The sequence below is a fragment of the Lontra canadensis genome, unplaced genomic scaffold (assembly GCF_010015895.1).
Source record: "Lontra canadensis isolate GAN:19392208 unplaced genomic scaffold, GSC_riverotter_1.0 scaffold66, whole genome shotgun sequence".
NCBI lineage: Eukaryota > Metazoa > Chordata > Mammalia > Carnivora > Mustelidae > Lontra > Lontra canadensis.
Genome location: NW_022631060.1, coordinates 802,220 through 815,434, shown reverse-complemented (window position 1 = coordinate 815,434; position 13,215 = coordinate 802,220). Strand labels below are relative to the sequence as shown.

At 39.8% G+C, this 13,215-nt stretch overlaps 1 protein-coding gene across 1 annotated transcript; it reads left to right on the top strand.

The window, feature by feature from the left end:
* The first annotated feature begins 210 nt into the window (after positions 1 to 210).
* On the top strand, positions 211 to 12,985 carry TCN1 (transcobalamin 1). Its single transcript, XM_032879039.1, has 9 exons — positions 211 to 354; positions 3,123 to 3,302; positions 4,426 to 4,566; positions 5,443 to 5,598; positions 6,855 to 7,045; positions 9,216 to 9,405; positions 10,647 to 10,833; positions 12,219 to 12,337; positions 12,885 to 12,985. The coding sequence occupies exons 1-9, from the start codon at positions 276 to 278 to the stop codon at positions 12,944 to 12,946; spliced, it is 1,305 nt and encodes a 434-aa protein (XP_032734930.1). The 5' UTR covers positions 211 to 275; the 3' UTR covers positions 12,947 to 12,985.
* Positions 12,986 to 13,215: the final 230 nt, after the last annotated feature.

Sequence of the window (13,215 nt, the reverse complement as noted above, 5' to 3'; positions counted from 1 at the left end):
TGGGCTGAAGGAAAGTAAGGAATGTGAATCCTGAAGTTTGGGATAGGAAACAACACTATTTCCTCTTCCTCCCTGACCATACCTTTCAAGTCTTCTTCCTGGTTTATCACAATTCTTGGAAAAATACACTTCACCACACCACACCCCCTGACATTGCTCAATATTTGCTTAAGTGAAAGAGGCTGAGGCAAGCTAAAGGAGGAGCTCTCATTACCCTCTGCCATCACCCAATAAATAGCCGGACAAGCCCTCACCATTCCTGAACACTTGGAAAGATGAGACAATCTCACCAGCTGCCCCTACTGGGGCTCCTATTGTTTTCTCTTATTCCAAGACAACAATGTGAGATCTGTGGTGAGTATGCATTGAGCTAAAATTACTCCTTGTGTGACAGTTTTCTAAATTCCACTGGCAGGAGACTTGTTTAGAGTGACTTGAGAGAAGACTTATTCCACCTCTATATGTGATGGTACTCTGAGTAATGTAAAAAGTGGCAGGACAAGGTGAGGAAACTGCCATAATGTATGTTGTTTTAAGAGGGGTTGTAGAGGGAGGAAGACAAACCATAAGAGACTCTAAATCTCACAAAACAAACTGAGAGGGTATGGGGGGTGGGAGGGTAGGGATAGGGTGGTTGGATTATGGATGTTGGGGAGGGTATAGGCTATGGTGAGTGCTGTGAAATGTGTAAGACTGATGATTCACAGACCTGTACCTCTGGGGCAAATAGTACATAATATGTTAATATAAATAATTTTTTTAAAAAGAGGGGTTGTAGATTCAATGCTAACTTGCCTAACTGTTCTTCGTATATTCAGATTTTCTCACCATAGCAACCCTACCAAGAAACTGTCTATTCTTCTTCATATTCAAGGATAGACTATTCAGGATACCAGAAATTTTTCAAGATTGTAGAAAGTTTTATTCTGAATTTGAGATGCAATCTATTTTTTTGAAGTTCAACTCAAGGGTTTTGGGTTATAACTGCACAGAAAAAAGTAATGTTAATAATCCCTTTCAAATAACAAAGACTTCTCTCTTGTCATTATTGAGTTTAGATGTTCCAAGGTACACATCCCCCTCCCTCCTTCTCACCCCCACAGGACATGGGTACAAGCCCATGTATGTACCTCTGGGTATAGGATCCCAAGATTGTGTGATTCTATTAAAAACTACTAAGTAGGAAAAAGAAAAACTGGTTCGGGTATAGTCTGACCCCTTACTAGATGAATGATCCAATGATCTGAATATTTTTAGTTTCATCCATAAATTGAGGATAATTGGTGAAAGGGTTGGAACAAGTGATGTTATGAAGCTTGGTATAGCTCTCAGCTGCATGGTTTCTTTTTTGTAAGTCTTTACCCTGGAATTGTGCTTAAACCCAGTCCAAAGATGACTATGTGGTGCCGTCAGTGGCTACATGCTCCTGGTGTTCTGGAGCCTACAAGAAGAGGTCAACACCACAGCAGAGAGACTTGTGTTCACACAAGCTAAAGCAGAAATGCTGCCAACTCTAGTTTTTCTTCCTGGCCTGTCATTTCCTTTGTTGTATCCTAAGAATAGGGGGTCTCTGTGGAGGTTTTAAAAGTTCAATCTATTGTACAGAATAATTAACTGTCTTAAGTGGTCAAGGAACCTGAACCAGTTTCAGGAACTGAAAAGTCTGTTTCAGTGCCAGAAAATCTGCTGAACTGGATGTTTCCATATAATCTCAGCCATGACTCAACAACTGTCCAATTGTTCTTCTAACAAAGAGGTACTTTTCTACAACCACTGGACCAGATCTCCCTGACTCTCTTTTAGAGAGAAGAAATATGGAGGGGTGCCTGGCTGGCTCAGTCAGTAGAGCATATGATTCTTGATCTCGGGGTGGAGATTCTGATCCCCACATTGAGTGTAGAGAACTCACATTGCCTCGGTTCTCTAAATATAGTGATAGAAACTACAGTTGAGCTAAAAGTGATAACATGTGTGTATTTTACAGTTTATTAAGTGATTTTTTTTGTCCAATATCTATAAAATAAAGGTTAATATCCATAATTTTAAAATGAGGAACTGAAGGTCAAGGAAGTTATATAAGTCACCCATAGTTACAAGTTAAGGGTCAGAGAATCCAGCCAAAGTCTAGCTGAAAAAAGAGCTCAGCATCCCACTAACCCAAGAGATAACTGGGAGATGGGTATGATTTTTCTTGGGAGTATCAACAAAGTACATTTTTTAAAATTTTAATTTATTTATTTTAAAAAGAGAGAGAAATAGTCCATGAGGTAGAGGAGCACAGGGAGAAGGAGAGAGAGAATTTCAAGTAGACTCCATGCTGAGTGCAGAGCCTGCCCTGGGGCTCAATCCCACCACCCTAAGATCATGATCTGAGCTGAATTCAAGAGTCAGCCACTTAACCAACTGAGCCACCAGGCACCCCTGAACAAAGTACATCTAAAAATGTTTTAAGTAGTAACTAACTCTTCTAATTTTCCTTTCGTTCTTGGGATCTCTGGACTCTCTTTTTACTCCCCTCTACCTTCCACCTGAGATTTGGCATGTTGCAGGCTGAAACTAGAGGCTTTTCTGCAAGGTACATGCTGCTGAATAATGATCTTGATGCTAGGTCAGATGGGTAACCAGACAATTCAGCTCTGGGGTCAATCATCACCATAACATAGAAGTGTTGCCTTCTTTCCCTCTATATTAACCTGAGTTACAAGAAATGGATATGGGAAAGAATTCAATCTGGCAAGCAGACAGAACTACAGTTTGGGAGTCAGAAGACATGTATTCTAGTCTCCCTGACCATCCTGGTCAGGTCTCATCCTCAAAATTAGGGAATGATACCAGATCTCCCAGGCAGGACTGATATTCTGCCAGTACACAATAGTAAGGCTGAAACAGCTGTTAAAACATGGTAACACTTTGACGCTGGTTAGCAAAGAAGTAATACCTGATGTAGCAGAGACTCCAGACCCAATTTTATACTTTTCCAGCAACATAGCTAGTGACCACTGGATTGCACTATCTGTGCCATATCTGTTACTAAACATTTTGATACCAACCCTCTTCTTAGGGTTCCCATTCCTTAATATTTTCTTAGTGTGTATTCTTATTTCTTCCCTCCTCTGCCACAGAGGTAAGCAAAGAAAACTACACTGCTATAAACCCTCTGATAAGCACAATGATTGATTCAAAATATAGCAAAGGAATCCAAGCTGCCAATGTACTGCTATCCCTCAGACTTTCTGGGATCATGAACCAAATCCAAGAACAACAGCTGGTTGAAAAAGTCAATCTCACTACAAGAAGTACAGGTGAGTACCTATATTCCTGGAAGATTTAGGAGAAGACTTACATTTCCATAAAGATTATGTCCAGCAACAGATCTTTTAACAAAATTGTGTGTCCAAAGTCTCCCTGCTACATCTTTCCTAGCTATATAAAAGTTGAGGCGGCAGAAGGGTACCTCAAAACACCAATCCTCTGCTATTTACAGCTAGGCCTTACTTGTTTGTGTCCTATAAAACATTTTCCTTCAAAGAGTCACAAGGAAAAGCAAAATAAATTAAAGACTCTTATCCACTAATACTGTTCTGTAAGTTACCTGAGTTCACAACCCGGAGGGATATGGCCCACATGTAAGAAACCAGACAATAGCAAGGAAACCACAGGGAAATAGAGATGAGGACTGGGTCTTTTTGGTTTTTGTTTTTTGGGGTTTTGTTTTTTGTTTTTTGTTTTTTTGCTTTGTTTTGTTTTTGATTCATCTTGTTTAGAGAGAGGGGGGAGGTACAGAGAGAGAGAGGGAGAAAGAGAATCTTAAGCAGACTCCATGCTCAGCACTTGAGCTCAATCCCACAACCCTGAGACCATGAACTGAGCCAAAATCAAGAGTCAGATGCTTAACCAACTGAGCCACCCAGGCACCCCAGATGAGGACTGGGGTTGAATGCAGGCTAGATGCTGAGCCCTTCATGTCAATACGGAGCCTTAGCTTTCTAATTGAGATAAGGGAGAAATGAAGCCACCCCTACCTACCTCACAATATTATTCTAAGAATTACAAGAAACCTGAGAATTTTGATACTCTACAAGGCAGAACATCCAAGTCCATTATTACTATCTTGGCAAGATGGCACCCACAAAGAGAGTAAATCCCAAAGTTTTATTATCTATTCTTTTCCTTTTAAAATTTGTATAAGGATTGCAGCATTCCCAAAACACCTCATGACTTCATGGGGAAGACTAGGATCTAGCTGGCATTTATACAGCACTGCTAGAAAAATCTTTGCTTTGGGAATAAACAAGACAACATTAAATTATTTATATAGAGTGGAAAAAAAGAATTGACAGGTGATGTAAGTCAAGAAAGACAGGATGCCAAAAAAAAAAAATCACAAGCATGTACCTTGTTAAACTCGAATACTTTTCTTTTCAGAGCCATCTTTAACCTCGGGACAGCTTGCCTTGGCTATACTGGCTTTGGGAGCATGTAAAGCACCTGGTGGAATGTCTATAAATTATTCTGAACTGGTCAAAGATCTAGAAAATAAATTCCGAGCAGAAATTAAAAATATGGGTGAGAATCAAATGTTCAGAGACCCTGGACAACCTTGTCTTCTCCTTCACTGGTTCAGAACTGAACAGTTTCCCCTCAGTCTTTCTTTCTTCTCTTCCTTCTATTCATCCCACATCTGTCTGCAAATCACTTTCCCTTCTTCCCTCTTTCAACATGCATCTTGACTTTTCTTTTCAAATAGTTTCAAATGAGTATTGACTCTACATCAACCTTACATATGATGAACACACACACACTCTTATAGAACACAGTTCTCTTGTTCTCCAGAAGCTTGGCTTTTAGACAAATAATGAAATACACCAATAATAGCTGAGCAACATAGGACACTATGTCAGAAGTACCCAAGCATCTGATACTAGTAGAAGAGATAAAGATGGCCAAAAGTGCTTTATCCCTGGGAAGAATAGGCCGACCATGACAGCTGTTAGTGAAGTGCATTGATTTTATTTCAACACCCACCCAGTATTTGTTCTATTACTCATTAAGCCGCACTCTGGTCCCATCTTCTTGAGAGATGGCCTCTGCTTCTTCTACTTATAGTTTGGACACATTTCCATTCAAAGTGCAAGAAGCTTAGTGGTGGGAAATCTATATTGTAGTTCTACTTCTGTAACCACCTGAGTATCAGGATGGTATTTTCATCTCTTTAGTGCTGAGTCTCCTCAGTTACAAAGGAAAGGAATTGAGCTGAATTTGGTGGCTCTTAACAGCCTTTACATTTCTCAGGTTTGCTGATTCTATGAGTGATCTTTCTCCCTCTATTACTCACCTTTTCTTAAATATAAAGAAATTCTAATAAAGCCAGTAGGAATAGATTAAAAATGTATTACTCCAGTATTAGTGCCATGAGTAAGGTATTTCTTTCCTCTCTGACAGAAGATCATAGTGGTAATCCACTGACTAACTACTACCAGCTCAGCCTGGACATTTTGGCCTTGTGTCTATTCAGTGGGAATTACTCAGTCAGCGAAGTTGCTAAACTCTTCAATCCTGAAAATAAAAATTACTATTTTCATGGACAGTTCTCAGTAGGTGAGTCATTACACCCATTTCCCCTGGGATGGAGGACACAGTCACTGGTAAGTCTTTTCCTTTAAGTTTTTCTACCAGTAAGTACCTGGATTTTCTTTAATCCTCTTTGCCCTGGTGATCAGGGGAGAGAATTTTCTTTTTGAGATGAATGGACATTGGGGCGGGGGGTGCATTTAAGCATCTTTCCAGATGTGTACTATAGTAGAAAGATCCAGTTCCTAGACTACCCCTTCTTTGAATTATATAACCAATGGATATTAACTCTTGATCTTAATTTTCCCATCTGTAAAATAAGGATATATTGCAAGAATCTTTATATAAGACATTTTAGGAAGTTTAAGTATTAGAGAAAAGAGAATAGTAGAATTCACTTATCTTAAATTTACCTCTGTAATTTACTGGGACCATTTGGATGTGTGGGCTTACTTGTACAACACAACCTCTCCAGGGACAAGGTCCAATATTTTGATCAATAAATTCTGTATCCCTAACAGAGAAGGACCAGAAATTTTCCCCTGGGTCAATTTACACATTCAAAAATAGCTAGTATTGTTGCTCAGCCCTTATGGATCCAAACACACAAGCTTATCTTTCTCCAGGGAACCCAAAAAAAATCACCACTCAATATCTCTAGATAATAAGGAGAATGTGAAATTTTTCATATTCTCTTTTCTATGGGAGAGGGAATGTACAGGGGGAACTAAATAACAAGCCAGAAGAAGACCTTTTCCTCCTTCCTTGCAAACTCTTGGCCCATTCTTCCCCTTAAGATTTAATGGAAAACAATTCTCTTAAATTCTATTTTCTAATCAGCCTAATGGAAACATTGGAACATTACAAAGACATGTTTTACTTGGGATTTCATCCTGAGTTCTCTCAATTCCTTTGCCAATATGGCTGAGGTGAAAAAAAAAAAAATAAGAACAACCGAGATATAGAAGTGAGTCTGTTCATGTGTATGAACCTGCAAAGCCATATATGTTTCTATGACCAACAGGTGAGTTATTGAGTAAAAGGTACAGAGTTACTCAACATAAGGAAGGGATCTTGAAATATTTAAGTGTTTAGTGCTGGAGGGATGATTGCTATCTCTTCAAATCCTTCTCACCCATCATCAATTAGCATGACCAATCTTCCCTGTTTGCCCAGATCATGCCTCTTTGAGCAATGAAAATCCTACATACCAGGAGACCCCTCAGTCCAAGGCAAACTAGAATGATTGGTCACCCTATCACCAATGTTTTGTTTCCTGGCAGATACTGGTGCGATGGCTGTCCTGGCTCTGACCTGTGTGAAGGGGAAAATAACAAGAGGGCAGAAACAAATAGATAGAAAGGATGCAGAGAATATTGATAAACATACAGAGTCACTGGTAAACAAGATTCTGTCTCAGAAAACAGAAAATGGTCTTCTTGGAAACATATATAGTACAGGAGAAGCTATGCAGGTAAGTCAGAGGGTAAAATAGGACACAGAGAAGAGAGTCATGAAGGAAAGAAATATCTGTATCCTTTCTTCCTGGTCTCAGAAGATATTATCCACTCTGTTTCCTATATGAACCGATTTTAGGTGATTCTTCTCCCCTGATGGAAATGTATTCTCCTCACCTTAGATCCTTACATTTCCATGTCCAGTGCTTCCATGAAGCTTTTCCCGACTACAACTTTTTTCTAATTTTAGAGTCTACTCCAACCTCCTATGTTGTTCTATCAAATGCAATTTCACCATATGCCATATACCAGTGTTTGGTGCTTGCCTCTTACTTCCCAAATTAGATTATGGTTGTCCAAGTGATAAGAGGCAGTGCCAGTAATACCAGCTAGTATTTACTGGCATGCTCATAAATGCACACAACAGCCCAGTGAGGAAAATATTATTAGTTCCATTTCCCAGAATAAGAGCATGAGTCATGGAGTATCAGTAACTTGCCTAACATTACAAGGCCAAAAAGTGACTCACATGGAGAGGGAACCTAAACAGTTTGTTTCAAACTCATACTCGGCACCTACTCTGCCCTGTATACGTTTCTTGAAGTCTGAGGCTTCACTCACTGATTTACATGACTCTAAGCAGTAGATACAAGAAGAGATGAAGGGAGATTTACAAAAAAAAAAAAATTTCACCCAGTAGTATGAGTAGGGGTCTGCCAGGCCACCCCAGGATGAGAGGGCTTTCCAAGGGAGAGAGATCAGCAAGGACAAAGATCAGAGGCACAGAAGAACACAAGGTATTTTAGGAAGATAAAGGTGTTCAGTATGGCCAGTGAGGGTCCTTGGGAAAAAAACACAAGAAGAAGCTGGGGGTGTAACAGGGGTCCAATCACACGGGTTTTTGGTGCTGTTGAGGCTGTTGTCTGTCTTGCTGAGTTTGCACTTCATAAAACAGTGATTGCCCATTCTGGCTGCACATTTGAATCACCTGAAAGAGCTTTCAGAAAACACTAATATTTAGGCTCCACACCAGCCAGTTAACACAGAAACTTGGAAATGGAGCATGTGCATTGGTCTGGTTTTAAAATCCTACAGGTGATGTTTATTCACAGCAGACTTGAGAGCTGCTTGCCTACAAGACAGTTTTGAAGATGAAATGAAATATAATCCTTTTTTAAAAATATCCCACAAATGCTTGTTGACTTCTTGGATAACTTAAAGGGTCTTCAGGAGAAAATGGAAAGAGGAACCGTCCTTCCCTTAGAAACTACAGAGTGACATCTGCAGGACCAACCCATTTTTGTCCTTGTCTTACTCACTCTGATACCTTCCTAAATTTTCCTACCCTGTCATGCTGTCCCCTCCAGTTTACATTTGCTGCTTCTATAGTTTCTATTCAAGAATCTATTTGACTCCACACTGTTCAGGAAATAATGTCAGACACCTCACTCTGAAGCTCAGGGATCCACCAATGTGGCCCCAACCTCATTCTCTAGCCTGTTCTTCCACAATCACCCTGAGTGTCCCCTGTACACCAGTCATCCCAGGCCATGAGGAATTCCCCGGGGGTTTTGCAGACAGTGTCATCAGAGACAGGCCATGCCCTGGCCTCCCCTACTCTAGTATCCTTGATCACGCTATTCCCTCTGGGTATAGTGCTCCTCTCCTGTCTCCTACTGAAATGCTGTCATACCATCAAGGTCTACCTCAAGTACTGCCTTCTCCACCAAGCCTTTCCTCGGGGTCACAAAATGTTTATGTGCTCTTCTTCTTCTGAAAAGCCCTGGCACTAGATGATTCTCTTAAGGCATTCACCTTAGGAACTCCTTCATGATTAGTCTGTTAACAGCATTTATCAAGTATCTCCTATGTGACAGGTATTGATTGTTCTATATTAAGGCTAAAGAGTGAATATTAATACAGGAGTGAATATTTCTCTACCATTAGAGAAAGTCTGTTCTTATTGATGCCATTACAGGTTGTGTTATTAAGCAATTCCCCACCTCCCCTCCAACTAGTTTTTAAATTTCTTGGTGTCAGGAAAGGTATCCTAGTTGTCCAAGGTGCTTCCCCTTGTGGTCAATGTCCAGTAACTATTTACTGAATTCATTAGATATAGGTTTCCCCCTTATTTGACATTTCTCTCATTCATTCTCATTCCCTCTCATTCTTTGTCTCACACATTAGGCTCTCTTTGTTTCATCCAACTATTACAATGAAAGTCAATGGGTTTGCCAAAAAACACGGGACACAGTGCTCACAGAAATTTCTCGAGGAGCATTCCATATGCCAACTGCTGCAGCTCAAATCTTACCGGCCCTGATGGGAAAGACCTACTTAGATGTTAACAAAGACTCTTCTTGTGTCTATGGCTCAGGTAGAGTACTAAAGAGCAGAATACCCAAAGAATGTGAGACTAAGATGTCCTTAGGGACCAAAAGTGACCAGATAAACCACTAAAGCATAACAGTTCCCAGACAGAATGTGGTCCGCCATGTGTCACCAGTGATTATAACCACCTGAGCATTTGTTCTTTTTTTTTTTCAAAGATTTTATTTATTTATTTGACAGAGAGAGATCACAAGTAGGCAGAGAGGCAGGCAGAGAAGGAGGGAGAAGCAGGCTCCCCGCTGAGCAGAGAGCTTGATATGGGGCTCTATCCCAGGACCCTGGGATCATGACCCAAGCGAAGACAGAAGCTTTAACCCACTGAGGCCCCCAGGCACCCACTAAGGATTTGTTCTTAACAGTGTAGTAGATGTTGTTCTTGGTTCTAACATTGATAAACAAGGTAGATTTGATTCAATGATGTCTATCTCCCAAGAGATATTTTCTGATGGTTAGAGAGATATTCTGAGCATCATTCCCATTCTAAACAAAGAATGCTGTCTGACTCTCTGTTATGCACAATGAGTGAGCCCTCAGGGAGCTCAGAGGAATATGGGGGGAATATGGCAGTAGTATAAGAAAATTACAGCATGAATTATATATTCAAACAACAAACTGTTCAACAAAGGATAAAAGACTTGACTTTTATCTCTGACCACTCCTGGGTCAGACATTTATAGGTAGGTTTAGGGACCTCAGACAAAATGTTTAATATCAAACTTCAGTTTACTAATATAAAAAATGCAAATGATAAAGTATCTAATGTGGGGTTTTGTAAGGACTGAATAAGATAAACCAAGTAAAATCATCAGTACAGCAATTGGCGCTTAATATGTTTTTAATAAACATTAAGAGGTAAAAAAAGCATCCATAAAGGGGGGGAAGCATTATTGTATGCTGTACCAAAGCAAAACAAAAACAAAAACAAGCAGCAACAAAATCCCCGAAACTCAGGAGCCTCTGTGAGAAACAGGAGAAAATAGGGCAACTGAACTGCTAAAACAGCTGAGAGTGGGGCCAAACACATGCACTGACAAACTGGTGCCTATTTGGTTTAATCACAGAAGAGATCTGCCCCTTGGTTGATGATTCTTGCTCCTTGTAGCAAATCCTCCTCTATGTCCGTAAAGGAAAGGAGTCCTGGGGGAGGTACTGGATGGGTATGTAAATTCTAACACCTTTTTTTATTATTCTGAATACTAATTCTTCTCTTTCTTTTCCCTTTGCCAGATCCCTTCAACATCACCACTCAGGAATCTACACCAGTGACACCTTCTGTCTCACCCTCACAAATCCAAGTAAATTACTCTGTGGTAATCGATAACCAAGCAGATAACATCACTGTCTCTGTGGCAAATGGTTCTGTCTTCCTAGATGTGATGGAACAAGCTGAGAAGAAAAATCCAACTCTATTTTGGTATGTCTGTATGCAACCTAAGGTGAAGCTATTTGGTGGTTTTGAAAGACTCAGTAAGAACACATAAGCACCTGAATACAAACTACATTCAAAATACTCCTTTATCTGTACCTTGCTGGCCATCTATATCTCATGGCAGGGATTTAAAAAAAAAAAAAAAAAGGTGAGACTTTCCATCTTCTAGCACATAGTAGATAGTAAATTAATGTTCACTTAATGGGTAAATAAGGCCCAGGGATCTCTCTTCTTTCAGCAAAATTCCTTCAACAAATAGAACCTTAGCTCAGTTATTCTGTGTTTAGAACACTGGCTCATTATTTTTGAATCATTGACCCCTTTAAAAATCAGATGACTGTTCAACGATTCATTAGTTGAGCACTACAACAAAAACTTATGATGTACTATATGCTGGCTAACTGAACATAATAAAAAATTAATTAAAAAATAAAATTAATAAATAAATAAAAATCAGATGAGTGCAGTGGCTGCTGATCCCAGACAAGTAAACATACACACAAAACTTGCCCTTTAAATCAGAGGTTTCACAAATACCCTGGGTCTCTCCATGCTCCCCCACTTTCAGATTCATGGACCCCTAGAGTAAGGTTCCCTGGCCTAAGAAGGTCAAATATTTCAAAATATTCAAAATATTCAAAATATTGACTTTGCCTCTGAAAGGTATGGTTCACTTGACTCCCTAAATCTAATCAGCATTCACTTTCTAGTCACATGAGGTAAGATGCCATAGAGAAAATTATATTTATACATATATTTAGTAAGTAATGTAAATATTATATATATGGAATGTAACTATTATAAAGGTTGCTTTCAAGGTCTCCCAAGAAGTCAGAGAAATATGGCCAGGGAATGTGAAACAGATACTGGCCAAGTCACTTTTTAATAAACAGAACATGAAATATTAAGTTGCTCTTTCCTGTTCTTCTTTCCTAAGAGAAAACCTACTTACTTATGATGCCTCTAGGATGTGAGGTTAACATTTTCTTCTACTGCTTTTGTCCTTCAACCTTTATTCCTTGGGTCAGAAGATTAACAGTTGTCAACAATAACTGTCTATTAGTGTAGACACTAGTCCCTAGTGTCCACCATGAAAGGAGGCAGAGGCAGAAACAGGCTTCATTCCTCTAATTCAGCAGAGATTGTATGATGCCTACATCCAAACCACCTGGAGTGTTTATGACACATGCAGATTCCTAGTCACCACCTATTTACCTACAGAATCAAAGGATCTGAGGATAGAGCCGGGAAATTTGCTTTTCTTGATAATGGCTTCATATGATTCTTAGGTCCATTGAAGTTTGAGAAATGCTCACTAAGGTTGTCCTTGAAAGTTCTAAGTTCCTGAAACCCATTTATTGTCCCCAAAGGTTCAAATCAGAGGAGACCTCATGGGGCCCCTACATCATCAGTGTTCGGGGCATAAAGGCCGACCCTAATGACAGGACCTACTGGAAGCTCCTGAGCAATGGTGAACCCCTGAGCCAAGGTAAGGGAGAGAGCGCTAAAAAGCCCCACAGAGTGACAATGCCCCAAACACCCTGATGTGAGTGTGTGAGCTTTGGTGGGGAATGTGCCGAGGTGTTGGGAAAGTGAGATCCATTATTTGGTGATTTGGTCGTTAAATCATTTGAGCCATTGGGCACCTGGATGACTCAGTCAGTTACGTGTCCATCTCTTGTTTTAAGCTCAGACCATGATCTCAGGGTTGTGAGATCAAGCCCTGAGTAGGGCTCCATACTCAGTGGGGAATCTGTTTGAGATTCTTGTCCTCTCCTTCTGCCCCTCCCCCTGCTTGTGCTATCTTTCTCTCTAAAATAAATAAAACTTAAAAAACAAACAAACAAAAAAAAACAGGTGATATGTATTAAGGAGCACACATGGTGTGATAAGCACTGAGTGTTATATGCAACTAATGAATCACTGAACACTACATCAAAAACTAATGATGTAGTATATGTTGGTTAATTGAACTTAAATAAATAAATGCATAAATACATAAAACCATTTGATCCACTTCTTATTCTTCCTTTTAGGACCTGGTAGTTACATTGTCCATGCAGGAGATGATTTGGAGGTTCGTTGGAGCACCTACTAATAAATTCAAACCTTCTTTAGCTGGATTGAATCCTTTTGCACTAGACCTGCCCACAGACATTGGCCTCATGCCTTCCTTTTCACTCATCTCAATTTCAATAGGAGGGTCAATAACCTCCTTCTATTTGTGTGTCCAATTAAAGGTCAACAGCAATACAAAAAGAGCATTTTCTAATCATTTCATTTTAAAGGGGGATTATTGATCGAGGTAAGACTACCACAGGAAGAGGAAAGGGAAAAGAGATTAGACCACATCTCTAAATTGAGTTC

What these genes read in the sequence shown, in the direction of transcription:
- TCN1 (XM_032879039.1), top strand. Translation starts at nt 276, where the DNA reads ATGAGACAATCTCACCAGCTGCCCCTACTGGGGCTCCTATTGTTTTCT. An exon ending in TCATGGACAGTTCTCAGTAG is followed by an intron (nt 5,599 to 6,854) that starts GTGAGTCATTAC and finishes GTTTCCTGGCAG; the next exon opens with ATACTGGTGCGATGGCTGTC. An exon ending in TTCTTGTGTCTATGGCTCAG is followed by an intron (nt 9,406 to 10,646) that starts GTAGAGTACTAA and finishes TCCCTTTGCCAG; the next exon opens with ATCCCTTCAACATCACCACT.